This window comes from Drosophila busckii, chromosome X, assembly GCF_011750605.1.
Source record: "Drosophila busckii strain San Diego stock center, stock number 13000-0081.31 chromosome X, ASM1175060v1, whole genome shotgun sequence".
Lineage (NCBI taxonomy): Eukaryota > Metazoa > Arthropoda > Insecta > Diptera > Drosophilidae > Drosophila > Drosophila busckii.
In genome coordinates this window covers 10,405,768-10,422,121 of record NC_046608.1, presented here as the reverse complement: position 1 = coordinate 10,422,121, position 16,354 = coordinate 10,405,768, and the positions used below count along the sequence as shown (strand labels likewise).

Genomic DNA, 16,354 nt, shown 5'->3' with positions numbered 1-16,354 from the left:
CGAACGACTTGGTTGGCTGCTTGGAAAAACCGCACACCTCATCCTCATCCTCTTGTGTTTGCGGTTAACACTTTAGCTTATCAGTAGATAGTGCTCTCAATGCGGTTAAAAAAAAACGTGATAAGGCAAAGCAGAATAGCAAAAACAAAGATAGCATAAAAGGCATTTTGCCACCCCTTTGCTACCGCTGTGACTGAGAGCGAGCGAGAGAGCGCGTGTCGAGACAGGAGCAGTTTTTAAGGTCAGTAATCGATAGCAAAAAAAAAAAAAAACGCCGCTGACTGCCTTGAGGTGCACACAAAGCGTATCGGAAATGAAAAGTGTAATCATGTCAAGGACACTTGGCCAAGACCAACTCCATGGAGACCAATAGACTGAGCGGCATACACACCCACGCACATGTAATTTAAGCATTTACCTAATATCTAATGTTCATGCTTATGACTAAATATTTAATTTATAAATTTGCATCAATAGCGTTTTGTTGTTTTGTTTTCCCTCTTATTGTCCACACACACACACACACACACGCTGGCACATTTATACAAAAAATAAACACAAACGCACGCAACCGCCAGCCAGCAAGCCAGCTGCATATAGTAAGCGACAGCAGACAGACCGACGGACGTATGGACAAACGCACGCTCACGCTCCCCCTTATTTCATGCGTCTATCTCTTTCGCTCACACTTTGGTACAGCTACTAGAAAAATAGTGCAACGCGTATTTTAAACAAATGTTGGTTCAGCCCCGTTGCTTCGGCAATTGCTTGCAACTGCACTTTGAACTTTACACACTGTACACACTTACTTACTTATTTCTGCAATTTATTCTACTTTTAGTTGCACTCTGTTGGTTTTTACGCGCAAAACACTACAAGAACGGTTAATTTTGATTTCATAGCTGCTGGCTTAGTGCATCACTTTTTCACGTTGCGATTTGTACACAAACTAACGGCATTTGTTGATTTTATTTATTGTTAGTGTATTTTGATGCGCTGCGCTCGAGCCTCACTTGTTTATTGCCGCTTGGTTTACAAAAATATATTAAGTTGTGGTACAACTGCGAGACCGTTCCGAATTGTTATTGGGCTTCGTTGTTATTGCATAGCAAACGAATCGTCTATCCACCACCACAAGCTGTTTATTAGGGTTGTTGCTAATATATCGAGCCAGCTTGTAGTCGAGCAGGAAATTAGCCGGCCGCCACAAACACCGATTGGCATAATATTTAGTGCTCTTATTCGATAGCTATACAGCTGTCGATTTTTGAAATACATATTATCTATGGCGGTCATTGGCAAAAATAAAATCAAATGCATTTAAGGCGCAAATAACATCTATTTTTATCAACATTACACATATAATAGATTATCTTATAGTAAATTATGTGTGTTGTGTGAATGTGTATGTGTATGCTTCTACAAACAGCAAGAGAAGTGAGATTTTCATATATGTATGTAAATAAATAGTAATCATAGTTATCAACACTAATGAATATATTAATACTTTACAAGAAGCCATCATCAGCAAATATATATTAATCCGGAGTACCACCATCCTTGTGCTCATCACTTTCATCCTCAGGTTCCTCCTTCAGCACATTTGCCCAAGTTATATTCGCCGAAGCGGCATGTTGGGCAAAAATAATCTCCAGTTTTTTTTGCAAGCGACTAGGGTCCTTGCTATCCAAATTACCAATAGCATTTGACCAGTTCTTTAATACGATGCCTGGTTTGCAATTAGTCAAATTAATTTCGGGCATATAGCGCTCCTGTGCGAGTGTGCCCTTGGGTTCGATTAGTTGCTGTTTGGAGAGACGCTGTGCCACATAATGCTGATCGTTGACCTCCGTACAAATCTCCTGTATGTGCTGATAATAGCGTTGCGCCATGCCGCAGCGCTTCTCTGGATCCAGCAGGCGCATGTTGTACATGCCACGAATCGCCTGCTGCAGGCCCGTCAAGCAATTACTTACTGCAAAATGTAAAGTGTTACAGCAAAATGAAAACAATATAAATAGAAATCATTCGTCACCTACAACGCATGTTTAGCTCCTTTGCCACTTGCTGCCAGGCATGACGGCGCTGTTTTATATTAGCGGACTTGATATAGCAGTTGGGAAAGCAGCGCATCAAGCGCGTTAGCTCATAGATATCTATTTTGGCTGCACCGCCGCATTTTCTAGCAAGAGCATCTAATAAATCCTTATTAGGTTTGAGATCTTGCTCAGTATAGCCAATATTTGTAGTAGAAGGAGCAGAAGTTGAAGCAGCATTACATTTTGCAGCGGGAGCAGGACTAACTGTTGTAGCAGGTGGAGGTGGAGCAGAAGTTACACGAGCAGGCGGAGATGGAAGCGCAGCAGTCATTGAAGTTGGGTTCGCATTTTTTTTTGTAGCTGGAGATGGCGGAGCAGATGTTGAAGTTGAAGCAGCCGCCACTTGCTCAGCAGCATCAGTCGAATCTAGTTTATGCTGGCGACGCATGCGTTGCTCTTTTGCTTCCACGTCAAACAAACGCTTTGCTTCTTCTATTTCCCGTGCTAGGAGCGATTCTGTGGAGCATTCTTGTGCCTTTGCGGTAGCTGCTTTATCTGTGGGTCGCATTAGCGCCTCATACATGCTGCAGCGCCTAATCTCATCGGTAACTTTGCGATGCACTATATAATAGTACGGCTCGAATGGCACATAGCGCACATTGACAAGGAATCTAAGCTGCTCGAGTGCTTGCCACCAGTTCTGCGGCCAGGGATTCTCAATGCCACGCTCCAGATCCTCCATATAGGTTTTGAATGCAAATTTGAACATTTGCCAAACATCAAGATGATTCACTGAAATAGAAAAGTCAATCAAATCACGCTTTCTGCTATTGCTGCTGGCACTTACTGCCTGGAAATTGTTCAGCTGCTGTGCGCCAAACGTCCAAGTCCGCAGCATTGGGCTCTGCAGCTGGTTGCGACCTGCGCATATCCGCATACAGCTGCTCCGACTTGGCCATCAGTTTGATAAAGTCAGGCAGCACGCTCTTATGTTTAGCCCATTTATATTTACAAGCGATTTCATCAAATTTGCCAAATAAACGATGTGATATCTTCCAGACTTTGGTTAGACCCTTCAATGGATTAGTGAGCTCCTTCAGTGGCCCAATCTTAGGCAGCAGCTGCATGTTGTTGAGAAGAAAGTGCCAAATGGCAATGCAGGAACACTCTGTAAGGAAAATACATTATAGTGTGGCTATGACTATGATGACACCTGCAATACTTGCCATGAATAGAAAACTTTTTAGAAATCAGCAGCCAAAAATCGTTGCGCTGTGTCTCGAGATCGGGTTCGGTATTATGTAGCTGCGGTATAGACAACACCATGCGTATAAACTGAGACAGGCGCACGTTATTCATCTCGGCTTGAAAGCTACCAGTGACGCTCAGTTTCTTTAAATTAAGTTTAGAAACATAGGTCACTGTAATGATATGATTATTGATCTGACCGGTGAGTGTGGTCTTACTTTCACCGGTGGGGCTATCGTGTTTGCTACTGCTGAGAGTTTTCATGACGCCGCCAGATGGTTGTTGCTTTTTGCCGTTTTTGTTGTTGTCACTCTGGCTGCTGCTGCTGGTGCTGTTGCTGGTACTGGTGCTGGTGCTGGTGCTTGTGGCTGCTGTCAGGCTGTCCAAATCTATTCTCTTGGCGCATTTAACTGGTAATGTTGCTTTGGTTATGGCCACCAGCGGTGGCGGTGATGTAATTATTGCTGCTTTGGGTTTTGCAACAATAAGTGGCTGCGATAGCAGCGCATGCAGTGGCCTGGCCTGTATCCAAGGTAGCTCCTTGGTCGTTTTGATTGCTGTTATGGTTGCCGTTGCAGGCGCTAGCGACTTCACGCTGGTGACTTTGAGCGTGGAGGCTGGCGCTGAGATCAGATTATGTGGCGGCGGTGGTGGCGTCGCTGTTGAACGCACTAGTGTACTTATCTTTGGACGCAGTGTTACCTGCAGTCCAGGTGGGGTAATCATCTGCGTAGCCACAGACGCAGGCACCGGTGTTAGCTTCAAGCCTGCGGGCAGCTTGAGCGGCATGCGTGGTGTAATCGTTATAGGTCTTGGCATGGTCAGCACAGTGGGCTGTGCGGCTACTGTTGTTGGTATTATTGTTGCTCTGGCGCCAATAGTTGTTGCTGATAGAATGGGTATTGTTGTTGCTGCTGCTGGACTTACTGATGTCAGCTTTAGCACTCCAGGCTTAGCTGCTGCTGCTGGTGTCGTCGCTGTAGCTAGCTTTAGTATTGTTGCTGACGAGTTTGCTGCTTTTAGTGATGCTGCTGATGCTGGTGTTATGGTTACTGCCTTGAGCATTGTTGTTGCCGGCACTTTAATTATCTGAAGCGCTGTTGTTGTTGTTGCTGTTGTTATTGTTGACGTTCCTGTCGTTGCTGTTGCTGTAGTTGCTACTACTTTTAGCTTTGGTCTCTTTGCCGGAATTGCTTTGCTTAGCGGCTCATTCAGTGGTATTACCTTGCCTCCAGTCAGCAGCCCGCCCGACAGCACCTTGTATATGCCTGTTGGCGGATCGACTATTTCGGCCATTAGATTCTCAAAGAACCATTTGTCCTGCAGCCGATAGCCCGCCTTGCGCATATTGGCCAGCTCCTGATAGAATGACCGCAAGCCCAGCCAGGTTACCTCACAGCGCTGATGGCTCACCTTCACTTTGTAGGACACCGACACCCAGAGATTATGATATTCTACCGTTGTTCTTGGTTTCGTCCACCAGCCGTTCTCCACCTGCGCGACAAGATCGGGCAAAGCCTTCAGTGCCTTTATTAGCGTCATCACACCGCGAAAGCTCTCAACGGGCTCAAGCCAGTTGCCTTTTAAATAATGCGATGTCTTGCACACTGTATGGGTGCGTTGGCGTATATGGGATTCCATAAAGGCAAGCTGTGTGTAGACTTGCGTACGATTGACAGCTTGACAGTGGTTCAACTCCCATTCGTAGCGTGTGAGCAGCTGCATCCAGGTTTTCATCAGCTTGGTGGCCTTGTCGCTTAACTCATTGGCAATGTCGCACCAGCTAATGCCGCGAATGCGATAATCTTCATAATCGGGATGGCGTGTGTCATAGAGCTGTGGATAGGCCCGCACTGCCTCAATCAAACGCTGATGATAGTTATTGGTGCTATAGTGCTCAAACATTTCCGATTCCAGATCAATGATCTCGTCTGCAGCTGCGGCGGGTACAGCAGTAGCCTGCGCTGCAGTTGTTGCCGTTGCCGGCATAGCTATCTCTGGCACAGCTACCTCATCCACAACAACTACTTCTGGTTCTCGCTTGGATTTTTCTTTTTCAGGTAGCGCATAGGGTGGCAAATGCGTATAGAGAAACAACAACTCCTCCTCGTGTGGCATGCAGGGGCGGCTTTGCTCATGCTTTCTGTCCAGGCGACTATAAATGCGCAAGCGGTTCGCATGACGCTTGAACTTGAAGAGCAACTGAAGCCAGATGCTTTGGCATTGCGAGCGCTTCATGGACACTTGATTGGCAATAGTTTGCCACACTTGCTTATTGTAGTTTGCATCTAGAAAGTGACTGTGTTTTCTATCGTAGAGCGCTGGCTCCAGGCGCACCAATTCTATTATTTGCTGTTCTTTCAAAAAGGTTTCAGTGTTGCTGCCTTGATGCGGTGTTTTTTCTGGTGGCTGCTCAGCTGTATCAAATGAATGTTGCTTTTGTTAGCCATGGTCCTAAACTTGTTGCCCATACTCACCCTCTGTTGCATGTCGCTCCTTGTTCTGCCCCTTTAGCAGCATGCGCACTGTAGGCTCTGTCATTCTATTTTCTTTTATCAAACACACAGAGCTTTTAAAGAAAACTCTAACTCAGTTGCTTCTAGATTTAATACTTGCTACTGTGTACATTATATTGACAAGCAACTGTCACGCTTACTAATAGCACTGCACAAACTTTAATGCATCAAAAAGTTTTGTCCTTCTGCTGAACGTTTTGCAGTAAATCGAAATCAAGTGTTGCCTTCTAATCGATAGACATCTCGATAGTGTTAGGCGCGAAGAATGTAGCTTTAAGTTAAACATGGTTATTACTTATTCACGGCAGCATTGCTACAATACGACGCGTTGCGACGAGCGATTCGATATGCAAATAAACAATAATATTCGATATACCATGAAAAGAGGGTGGGCAGCACTGGCATAACAGCTGTTTGGCGCCACGGGTATTGTCTGCTACTGACATAACTATGAGAACGTTTAAATAAACAATATTGAATAAAACGCACAATTATAAGATGTGGAACACGTGGAGATGCCTGCGGCACGGTCTGGCCAGTCGTTGCACGCTGTTAAAGCGTGAGCTAAGCAGTACTGCCCCAATGCCGGCAAAGGCATTTGTGGATGCAGAGAATCAGTTTGCGCACAAAGTATTGGCAACCTCAGTGAAACCATATCAGATACTACGCACAGAGGAGTATCTCAAAACAGACTTGACAGCACCCCTGCTGCTGCCACAAGACGTGCTGCAGCCGCCGCCGTCGAAAGTAGAGCCGGCAGAATTGCAGCGTGCCCTCAAGCAGTTGACCCAGTACTGCGCACAGACCAACACACAGCTTAGCGATGAACGCTTCACAAACTTTATACGCGTATACTGCGAGCAGTTGCATCGCTTTAGCGATGAGCAGCTGCTGGACGCATTGCGCTGCTTGCAGGAGCTGCCCACGCCCGAGTCCACCAAGACGCCTAACTATATGGAGCTATGGAATACGCTGGACATTGAATGCTGTCGTCGCGTCGAACAATGGAAACAGACGCAGCTGCTGCTAGTATGCGATGCCTGGTATCAGCTGGGACTAGCGCGCATAGGCGAATATGTTTGGCTGGCGTTGCGCAAACTGGGACGCAAACTGCGCAAGTTGCCACCAGAGCAGCTGGTGCAGTGCATGTTTCTGTGCAACCTGCTGCGACGTCAAGTGTTTGAGATGTTTGACTTTGAGCTGAACCTACAGAAATGCTCGCAGCAACTGACGCTGCAGGAGCTGGGCGTCATGGCCATGGGTTTCTTCAAAACACAAACACCCATACGCAATCCGGAGCTAGTAGAGCAGCTCTATCAGCGACTAGGAGCGCAGCTCGATAGCGTGGAGGACATAACATTGGTGGCGCTGCTCAAAGTGCTGCGCTACAGCAGCAAGCTGCCGCAAGTGGCGGCGTTGCAGCAACTATTGGAGGCACTGCTGCCGCAGGTGGAGCGTGTGTCGCTGCTAACGTGTTTGCATATGGCACTGCTGGGCTGTGAGCTACAGACATGCAATGATGCACTTATCGAACAGGTGCTGCTGCGCTTCGAGCGTGAGTTGCCACAAGCGCGCCTAAAGGACTTGGAACGCATTTGCCTGGTCATCGCGTTGTTTAATCTGCGCACGGCCAACGGTGTGGAGCAGCGTTTGCTGGAGCTTATGCCGCAAGCGCTGCGTGAGCGCATGGATGAAATTCTGCGCTATCCACGCTGCTACACCACCTGCCTGCAGTTTCTCTCCATGCGCGATATATACGATACGGAGCTGCTGTCTGTGGCGCTGGAGCCGCGCTTTCTCCGCCATACTTATCGCTCTGGCATGCCGGGTCGCGAGTACTTTCACTTGGATAGCCTGGCACAGCTGCTGGGCGAGAGCTACACTGGCCCACGACTGACTGAGCGCCAGCGCCAGCAAATGGGCAAACTCTATACGCAATATTTACCCGAAAGCGATGGACGCTACAAGCTGAACAATACGGATCGCATACTAGTCGAGCTACGCGACTCTGTGTCCAGTCTGCTGCGCTTTCCCGTTCATTTCAAGCACATCCTGCCGCAGTATGAACGCTGCGATCTGGTTGTGTGCTATGATCGGCAAAAGAAATGTGTACTGCCCATTGCCGAGGACTGTCCGGCGGATTATAGTGGTGTGCTGCTTACGCGGCAGCATCTGCTGGATGAGCAGGATGCGGAGCATGTGGATACGCTGGTTTTTGTAGTTGCTGGCTGGAATAATGTTATACGCGACAAAGATCGCTGCACGGGACTGTTTGACATGAAGCTGCGACAATTGCGGCAGCTGGGACACAAACCCATTGTGGTGAGTATTATCAGTGGTGTGGTGAATTAGCTAAATCTAAGAAAAATTCAAATTGATATTTATGAATAGCTATAGCTATATAGCTATACAGATATAACAGTTTACTATATTTTTCAAAATAATTATTTTTTCGAAAACATTTAATATTTGCATTATTATTTGTATTTATTAATTTATGTTGTAGAAACAAAAATTCAACTACTGTACAATTTTAAGTATAACAATTTTTAAAGACATCTTATGCTAATATTTCATAATTTTGCGCTTAGCTTACAATTACTATTATTTTGTTTTAAAAGCCCTGTTGCATTTCTCAGCTTTAATTTGTAATTTATATATAAAAAAAAAAAATTATTTAAAAAGAAACTATGATTGAACTAGTACTTGTACTTTTAACGACAGACTTTCTTTTCTTCTATTGTATTGTAATATTGTGTTAATTGTTTTCTGTTTGTTATTTTTCCATTAACTAGATCTATTGGCATGAGTGGCGCGCCTTGGCAACGATGGATCGTCAGGACTTTCTCAAGCGGCGCCTACGTCAGGCGGTCAACATTTAAATAGCAATCAGTCGCATTAAGCTACATTAACAATAATAATAATAGTAGTCATATAATAATAATAATAATAACAACAACAACAAAAGCAAAAAATAGTCAAAGATTTGTATAATAATGCATGGAGCTATATATATGAATGTATATATGCGTGTGTGTGTCTGTGTGTGCGTCTGTGTGTGTGTGTGTGGCCGCCCGCGGTCATATGCACAACTTACAACTCGTTTGCTTGTCAGTATCTTCAAAGTGAATGGAGCGTATGGCGTGGCTGTGGATCAAAGGGAAGCGTGTAAAGCCTTCTTGGTGTACTCATAGACAACGAACAGTGTCGCCGTCGCCGGAATGGTGCGCAGCACGGAAGGCAGCAGACCACGATAGAGCGCCAGAACGCCCTCGCGTCGCACAATGTCCGCGCCCACCGTAAACATGCCCTCGTTGAGGTTCTTCACCTGTATGCGACTCTTGATGACATCGGCGGGAAACGTGGATGTCCATAGGCAGACGCCGCCAACAGCACCAGCGGTCATGGTCTTCAACGCTCCAATGTCGTCCTTGCTTTCAGTTGGTCTGCAAAATATAAATGCATTAGATGATTGGTCGGTCAAGTGAACTTGACTGCTGGACACTTACTTGCGCAGCAGCTCACGTGTGCCCTCATAGCTGCCGAAGAAGAAGAAGTAGCCGGGGCATTCGCGCAGGAATGTGGAGCTTAGACCGCGATAGAAGCCGCGTATGCCTGCCCCCAAAGTAAATAAAATGAATTAGAGCGAGATAGCGAATGCGAACACACGACATAGAATGGAGTAAAGCGAATGATAAGCGTTGACGTTAACCTTGTTGCATGCACACGTGAAACGCAGTTGCTCTATTTATAGCAACCCCAACCCTCCGCTAAGCAGCCAGCACCCTGCAGATTCCCTTATCATTGTTTGAGGCAGGCGCAAATGAAAGCGAAACTTAAAATCAAGAAAAATGCAGTAAATTTCCACTTGACTGATAACAACAATAACAAAAGCAACAACAACAATAACTATTTGTATTATCCATGGTTGCTACTCAGCTCATTCATGGGCTCGATTCATTCATAAAAATCAATGTAAAATACAAAGCACAAGCAATTGTTGCACACTTTATGTTATTTTTTTAGTATTAAGTCTATTTTAGTTTTTATGTAAATTTCATAAAGATTTGTTAATCTTATCAACGCAGTTTACAGCACAGCGTGCGGCTCAGGAAATAAATTTGTTAATGCTAAATAACAATTGTAAAAATAGTTGTTACTTAATCTCGCGCTAAATTTATTGATGATATGTATAAATAATTCAAGTGCTGATAAGCTGCTAATTTAGTTTTGGCATTAAGCAAAGCTTTAGCTCGCAATAAATCAAATTGTTGGGCAATAATTGAAAAGAAAATAAAACCTTGAATTGGATATCAAAAAATTAAAAATTCAACGCAATTGATTAACTTTTGCGTATCAGCGATTAATTATTAATATTAATCAAAGCCAAATCAGGGGGTGTGTGTGTGCGCTGATAGGCAGAACCTATGGCAATAGCCTCAGATATCGAAAACAAAAATCATATTTATACTCTTTTAATCTAATCACTCAACTCTAGAATTAAGGCAAATTGCATTGACGATTAGGATTGGTACTCACCTTCAGTGCGCCAAATATAGCGCGTCAGCGTCCAGGGCGTGCGTAGATCCGCCGACTGGCTGGGCTCCACAAAATGTTTCATCTCGCGCAGCGCCTGCAGCTTGCACTTGATCAGCTCGGTGGGGCAGAGTGTGAGCGTGGAGAAGCAGGCGGCGAGAGAGCCGGCGCAAGCGTTTTCGACGACGGTCAGCTCGAGGGGATTCTCCTTGCCCACCGCATAGCTAACGAACTTTTGGCAGCCACCATAGGCGGCGAACAGCACCGAGTTCTCAGCCACATTGGCAAACACAGCCGGCACCGATCCGGCGTAAAGTCCGCGCATCACGCCATCCTTGCGATACGTTTTCATAAAGCAATCGAACATGCCCTTGTATGTCTCCGGGAATGTCTGCATCTTCACCTTAACCGTATCCAGTGGTTGGGACACATAAACTTGAGCCGCGCCGCCTAAGAGAGAGAGAGAGAGAGAGAGAGCGCGCACAAGCACAGAGAATGAAAGTAAGTAAACAAATATGAAATACGCGAAGAGCGGCGTTGGGCAAAAGCACGTGGCTGGCCATACACACCAATCGAACCGGCTAGGAAGTCAATGAGTCCCTCCACGAAATTAATATTGTTCCCTGTGCCGCCTCCATGCATGTCTAATTGCAAAATAAATCTTAAAATTCGACCAACAAAATACAATAAACCGTCTCGACACGCTTTGGCCGCTGATAATATACTGAGCAAGCGATTCAGTAATGTTTTCTTGCTGCTTTCCTCAGCCTCGCGCTGTCGCTCTTCTTCTTCCAGCGCTCTCTCGTACGCCTCTGCGATTTGCTCTGGGGTCATTATCAGCACTTCGCTGCCCACTTTGCTGCTGCCGACATTCGGCGGTCGCTTGCTCTCAACATTTTCGCTCTTGCTCACCTCGACGGGCAAAGCTGCGGGCGCGACGCTAGCGGTGGCAGCGGCAGCAGCAGCAGCAGCAACAGCGGAGCCACCTCGCTGGCCGCCACCTCTGCCTATAGTTGTAGCCGCTGCTACTGCGTATACAGTTGTTAATATTCTGCTCTTTAACGTTTCGCGGCCTTTGCTGCTGTTGCTATCGTTTTCACTGTCACCGTTGCTTTGCGCTCTTTGCTGCGCTACCAGCTCTGCCGGCGTCGGCGACATCTTACTAGCAAAACTCAACACTCTCTCTCGCTCTTTCGGTCGCTCTCTCTCTTAAATACTTAAGTTCAATTTGCTTGCTAGTTTAATCATTGACATGCCAATTGCGTCATTATTATTGCCGCGCTCACACTCTCTGCCGCTCTCCCGCTCTTTAGCCACGCTCGCGCATTTGCTTGTGCTCTCGTTTCTGTAAAGCTCTTATCGTGTCTGTCGCCGTTATGCTGTGGCTACTACTTTGGTTGCTTATCCGCCTGGTTGTTGTTGTTGCCGTTATTAACCTTGTTGCTTTTGTTGTTGTTGTTGTTGTTGCCGCCTGCAGTACAGTAAAATCATCTGGCATATTATTAAACAGAAATTTGGAGAGAAAATCCAAAGTCTATATATGTATGTTCTTAATAACAATAGATTATCTATACACGTGTGTATAGTACACTTAAATCTGTAACTAATTTCTTACACTCGTAAGTGACAGCTCCAAATTGTTTATAAAACAAATATGTATGTATAAACAAATACGCATCAGCATTGACAGCTTGAAGATCTGGAACATACATTTCAATGCTAAGATTCTATAATATCATAAAGTTGGAATAACGGGATCTATCATGGGATTATGACTGAGAAACCTTTACAGTTTTCAATTAATGGAATTTAGTTATTTATTAATTGTAGAACAGTCGACAGTCAATAAAGGAAAATTATTACAAAAATTATTCTAAATTAATTAGAATAAGAAATTTTTCGATTTCATATTATAGAAGTATACTTACTCAAGTTTATTCATGTTCGATCCAGGGGCTTATTTCTTTTGGACTACTGAAACCGAAGACATAATCACCTTACTTTGTTCTTGGATGATGACAATCATCAATCGATCCTAGCTGCACCCATGACCAACCCATGAGTATCACACACACACACCACACACACACACACACACACACACATTTGTTTTGTTTCAAATAATTTGTGGCTTTTATTAATAATCGATAATGTTTATTACACCATATGTAAATATCAATTTTATCAGCGTTTGTTTTTTATTTTTATTTTTGTATTTTATATATATTTTTTTTTTCAGATGTGCATTGTTTTATGTATATTTTCAGTAGCACTCTATTGTTTATAAATACATGTGACACCATATTATTATTTTTATTATTATCATGCGTATGTGTGCCTGTGTACGTGTGTCTGTGTGTTTGTGTGTGTGTGTGTAGCGTTTTATTTTTGTTTAAATTGTTTATTTTTAATAATTTACATAAAACTATACGCATTAATTAAATTTACTTGCTATATTTATATATCTTTTAGTACATTTATGTATATGTTAAACAATATATATAAATATATTGTTGTATAAGTATGTCTATGTCATGTTATGAAAAAAAAACAAATGCAAATTGCATATTTTTCACAGAAAAAAAAAAAAAAAAAAACAATCAGGGCTAAATGTTATATTTGAGCTTGAGGCTATGTTCCTGACCGATCAAACTGTATACTGCATATATGCAATATGTATTACAAGTACATCTATATAGACAGCTGTGTTATATATGTATGTTTATATATATGTATATATATATTTATGTTTTTATCGCTGAGTTTGTATATTTGGGGGCTTTTGCAAAGTTCTTATTGATTTGGGGCCCGTTTCACTCAATTTACTCAACACTTTGTACTCGTTTATTATTTTCTCATTTTTCGCCATTGTTTTTGTTCTTTGGTGTAAAAATAGTAATGCATACTTATTTCTTTTTCGCATAGTTCTTATGTTGTTTTTAAATATTTTCCATTTTTTTTATACAAACTCAGCGGCGCACTTTTGTTTAAACTAAAAGCTGTATTGTATGCGTTTTTTTAAATTATTTCTTTTGTTTACTTTTTGTAGTCACTTATTTAAATTGTTATTTAATTTACATATACAACTATACAGTTTATAAATATTTGTATTATTTTATAGTTACAAAATTATATTATTTGCCAGTAATAGCGAATAAAACTGCATTTACACTTAAACATATTGGCACACAGTATGGTTATTTTCTTTTGTTTTTGTTTTAAATATTATTTTCATGTTCATTAAATGTTTACATATAATTCGAATAGTGGTGACAATTAAATAATAAGCTTTATAATTATGCTGTGTGTGTGTGTCTTTGTTTGTGTATTAATATTATTTGCATTTAGAGCTTACAATAAATATATATATGCTATATATATATATATATAATTAATTAGTAGAATTACATGCGAATAAAACCGAGGAACAAAACTTGTTACGTTTGAAACATATGTATTTGCGCTTGAGAAAGAATTCAACTATATAATCAAGGACTCGTGAGTAGTTAGTCAAAGTGAGTTGCAAATGAATCACATGGCACATGAGTCAGAGCTTAATGAAATGAAAAGAATTGTGTTGGAAATTGAATTGAAGTTTGCTTGAGTTTAATTCTTTGAATTAATTCAAGTGAAATGAAGTGAGCTGAATGATTTGAATCATTTCGATTCGAGTGTTGTTGATTTGAATCATTTGTAAATTAACAATCAAATGGAGATTATATAATTGAAATTCAGCTCACTGGAATGGAATATCGCTTGAAATGAAATGATTCATTTAGCTAACTATAAGTGCTTTGAATGGATTCATTTGCATTCATATGGGCTGCCATTAGCTCATTGGGCATTTTACTGTTATTTTTTGCATTGCACGCTGTCCCAATTGTCAACTTTGGCTGGGGTCTGGGGTCTAGTAATAGGCTGGGAATGGATGATAGTTTGATGGATTGGAAGCATGATGATTGGCCGATGGCAGCACCGGCGGTGGCCGCACGCCCGGATGGTAATTGCTCGAGGCTACCTGATGGTAAGCTCCGAAGCTGCGGGCCATGTGACGATTCTGTGCTGCCGCAGCTGCGGACTCGCCCAGCAGACGTGACTGATCGGCTGGGCCAAGCCCGAGACGATTGTTCTGCTCCATAATTAGATGGGCGGTGGGATCGACGAGCAGTCGATGCTGATCCGCCGCAGCGGCATTCGAGGCGGCCAATATGCGATGCTGCTCCACGGTGGACAGCAGCCGATGATGCTCGAGACTCTCGCGACTCTGATGCTGCATCTGCGAGGAGAGGAACGAGCGATTGTTGCCCACCGCCATGTTGGCGGTGTTCGGCGTCAGATCCAGCGAGGCCATGCGCAGCATATCGTGATGCGGATGATTGTAGGGCAGCTGCGGCGGCGAGGACACGACATAGTTGGCCGTGCGGCTCAGATCCACCGATGTGGTCTGGTCGTGCTCCTGCTCGCCCAGCTGCTCGCTCAGCATATTGTGCATGGCCGCCGACTGATGCTGCTGCATGGCCAGCTGACTGCCATGGCCGCCATGTCCGCCATGCTCCTGATGCAGCGCCGACGCCGGCGTCTGCTGCTGCGCCTGCGCCTGCTGGCTCTGCTCCCGATCCGAGAGTATGTCATAGATGTGATGGTGATAGCGACTGCTCGGCAGCTGAAAGTTGTGATGATAATTGCTGGACGCATTCGAGCGCGAGCTCATGTCCAGTCCCTGCAGATCGGACATGTCATTGGCAGCAGCGGCCGCAGCGGCGGCGGCAGCGGCAGCAGCAGCGCTCGCCGCATTGCTGTTGCTGCTCTGGCGATACTCGGCGGGCGAGTCGAGCTCCTGGCTGTTGTACTTCAAGTTGCTGGCCATGCTCTCGTACTTGGAGTACATCAGATCGATCTGCGACTGCGGGAACTTCATGCGCATGTCCTGCCCAGCACTGCCGAAGCCCCCCAAAAAGCAAAACGCGGATTAGTAAGCAAGCAAAGCTATCGAGTCATTCACTTACCTATTCTGCGGCATAATGCTGTTCTCCTCGTCGCTGGACATTTGATTGTGCCGCGAGATGTTGTGGCGTCGCTCCTGCTGCTCTTGCTCCTGGACGACGCGCTTGTGGCGCATCATGTCGTTGCCATTGAAGTTGTAGCGCGGTATGCTCGGCGAGGAGGCCGGCGAGATGAGCTCGTGCTCGGGATATGTGCTGCCCACGCTGGACGCATTGCGTCGCTGCGGCTGCAGCGCCGGCAGCGGCGACGATGCTGACAAATTGTTGCCGCCCGTTGGCGGCGCAGCGCCGCCGCTGGCACTGCCCACGGGCGTGCTGGGACCAGCAGCTGATGCATTGCCGCCGCCGCCGCCGGCAGCAGCACCAAACATGCCCGCGTAGTCGCGTCCCGGCGATATGGGCGGCGGCGAAGGCGGCGTGCGATGATGCGCAGCACTGAAGCCATCCGCATCATTGGGCTGCGGGCGTGGCGTGCTGCCCGCATCCACATCCACATCGTTCTGTGCCTGATTGCTCTGCGGATTTGTTGGCGTGCTGGCGTTCGGCGAAATGTTGCAGGCGCTTTGGAACATGGGCAACGGCGGTATCTGCATGGGAAAGCTGCCCAGGTTCTTCATAAGCTTCAGCTCGTTCTCCAGATTGTCCATGCCGCCACTGGAGCCGCCAGCGGCAGCACCACCACCACCACCACCACCAGCACCTGTAGCACTCGCTCCAGCATCAAAGCGCTGCGAATCGGGCTCAACATGCGCGCTCATGGGACTGTCGCTGTTGATGTGATTATCGTTGGGTACCTGCCAGTGAATCGGTTATATATTAGCGATTAGCTTGCCTTTCAAATGGTTATACTCTGAATAATAATAATACAAACAATAAACATTATAACAGACAAAAATGTCGTTTAAAGAAGTAAACAAAATGAAAGTAATTCAATTTAATCAAAATCATATTAGCCAATTAATTGTTGTTAAAAAAAAAGATGCATACAAATAATGCTCATGATTTTTTAATA

At 44.7% G+C, this 16,354-nt stretch overlaps 4 protein-coding genes across 7 annotated transcripts in view; 1 reads left to right on the top strand and 3 right to left on the bottom strand.

Moving 5' to 3' along the window:
* Positions 1 to 1,354: 1,354 nt before the first annotated feature.
* Positions 1,355 to 5,946, bottom strand: LOC108605470. Of its 3 annotated transcripts, none has more exons than XM_017995155.1 (5): positions 5,765 to 5,943; positions 3,266 to 5,704; positions 2,887 to 3,207; positions 2,040 to 2,831; positions 1,355 to 1,975 (listed from the first exon to the last, which is right to left on the bottom strand). In XM_017995155.1, the coding sequence occupies exons 1-5, from the start codon at positions 5,826 to 5,828 to the stop codon at positions 1,539 to 1,541; spliced, it is 4,053 nt and encodes a 1,350-aa protein (XP_017850644.1). In that variant the 5' UTR covers positions 5,829 to 5,943; the 3' UTR covers positions 1,355 to 1,538. The 3 variants fall into 3 exon arrangements, with proteins under 3 accessions (XP_017850644.1, XP_017850645.1, XP_017850646.1); XM_017995156.1 differs by having other exon boundaries at positions 1,894 to 1,975; positions 2,036 to 2,831; positions 5,765 to 5,945; XM_017995157.2 differs by lacking the exons at positions 1,355 to 1,975; positions 2,040 to 2,831; positions 2,887 to 3,207 and having other exon boundaries at positions 3,313 to 3,431; positions 3,506 to 5,704; positions 5,765 to 5,946.
* A 301-nt stretch (positions 5,947 to 6,247) lies between these two features.
* On the top strand, positions 6,248 to 8,704 carry LOC108605474 (FAST kinase domain-containing protein 5, mitochondrial). The gene is made up of 2 exons (XM_017995161.1): positions 6,248 to 8,125; positions 8,599 to 8,704. The coding sequence occupies exons 1-2, from the start codon at positions 6,302 to 6,304 to the stop codon at positions 8,683 to 8,685; spliced, it is 1,911 nt and encodes a 636-aa protein (XP_017850650.1). The 5' UTR covers positions 6,248 to 6,301; the 3' UTR covers positions 8,686 to 8,704.
* Positions 8,506 to 11,919, bottom strand: LOC108605483 (mitochondrial ornithine transporter 1). 2 transcript variants are annotated; one of them, XR_001915382.2, is made up of 5 exons: positions 10,909 to 11,919; positions 10,343 to 10,789; positions 9,313 to 9,418; positions 8,901 to 9,249; positions 8,506 to 8,706 (listed from the first exon to the last, which is right to left on the bottom strand). XR_001915382.2 is itself a non-coding variant. In XM_017995176.2 (4 exons), the coding sequence occupies exons 1-4, from the start codon at positions 11,495 to 11,497 to the stop codon at positions 8,958 to 8,960; spliced, it is 1,434 nt and encodes a 477-aa protein (XP_017850665.2). In that variant the 5' UTR covers positions 11,498 to 11,919; the 3' UTR covers positions 8,786 to 8,957. The 2 variants fall into 2 exon arrangements, 1 of the variants encoding a protein (XP_017850665.2); XM_017995176.2 differs by lacking the exon at positions 8,506 to 8,706 and having other exon boundaries at positions 8,786 to 9,249.
* Positions 11,920 to 13,752: 1,833 nt separating this feature from the next.
* Positions 13,753 to 16,354, bottom strand: part of LOC108605328 — a 20,179-nt gene continuing 17,577 nt past the window's right edge. Inside the window, exons 12-13 of the mRNA XM_033294405.1 lie at positions 15,346 to 16,136; positions 13,753 to 15,276 (exon numbers count right to left, since the gene is read on the bottom strand). Of these exons, the coding sequence (XP_033150296.1) occupies positions 14,247 to 15,276; positions 15,346 to 16,136 (1,821 nt within the window). The 3' untranslated portion in view covers positions 13,753 to 14,246. The remainder of the gene's footprint in view (positions 15,277 to 15,345; positions 16,137 to 16,354) is intronic.

Coding starts and splice junctions, on each gene's coding strand:
- LOC108605470 (XM_017995155.1), bottom strand. CDS start 5,828: ATGACAGAGCCTACAGTGCGCATGCTGCTAAAGGGGCAGAACAAGGAG. Junction 3,208..3,265: donor TAAAAAGTTTTCTATTCATG/GCAAGTATTGCA, acceptor TTTTCCTTACAG/AGTGTTCCTGCATTGCCATT. Junction 2,832..2,886: donor AGCTGAACAATTTCCAGGCA/GTAAGTGCCAGC, acceptor TTTCTATTTCAG/TGAATCATCTTGATGTTTGG.
- LOC108605474 (XM_017995161.1), top strand. CDS start 6,302: ATGTGGAACACGTGGAGATGCCTGCGGCACGGTCTGGCCAGTCGTTGC. Junction 8,126..8,598: donor TGGGACACAAACCCATTGTG/GTGAGTATTATC, acceptor TCCATTAACTAG/ATCTATTGGCATGAGTGGCG.
- LOC108605483 (XM_017995176.2), bottom strand. CDS start 11,497: ATGTCGCCGACGCCGGCAGAGCTGGTAGCGCAGCAAAGAGCGCAAAGC. Junction 10,790..10,908: donor CTTCCTAGCCGGTTCGATTG/GTGTGTATGGCC, acceptor TCTCTCTCTTAG/GCGGCGCGGCTCAAGTTTAT. Junction 9,419..10,342: donor CTATATTTGGCGCACTGAAG/GTGAGTACCAAT, acceptor CTTTGGGGGCAG/GCATACGCGGCTTCTATCGC.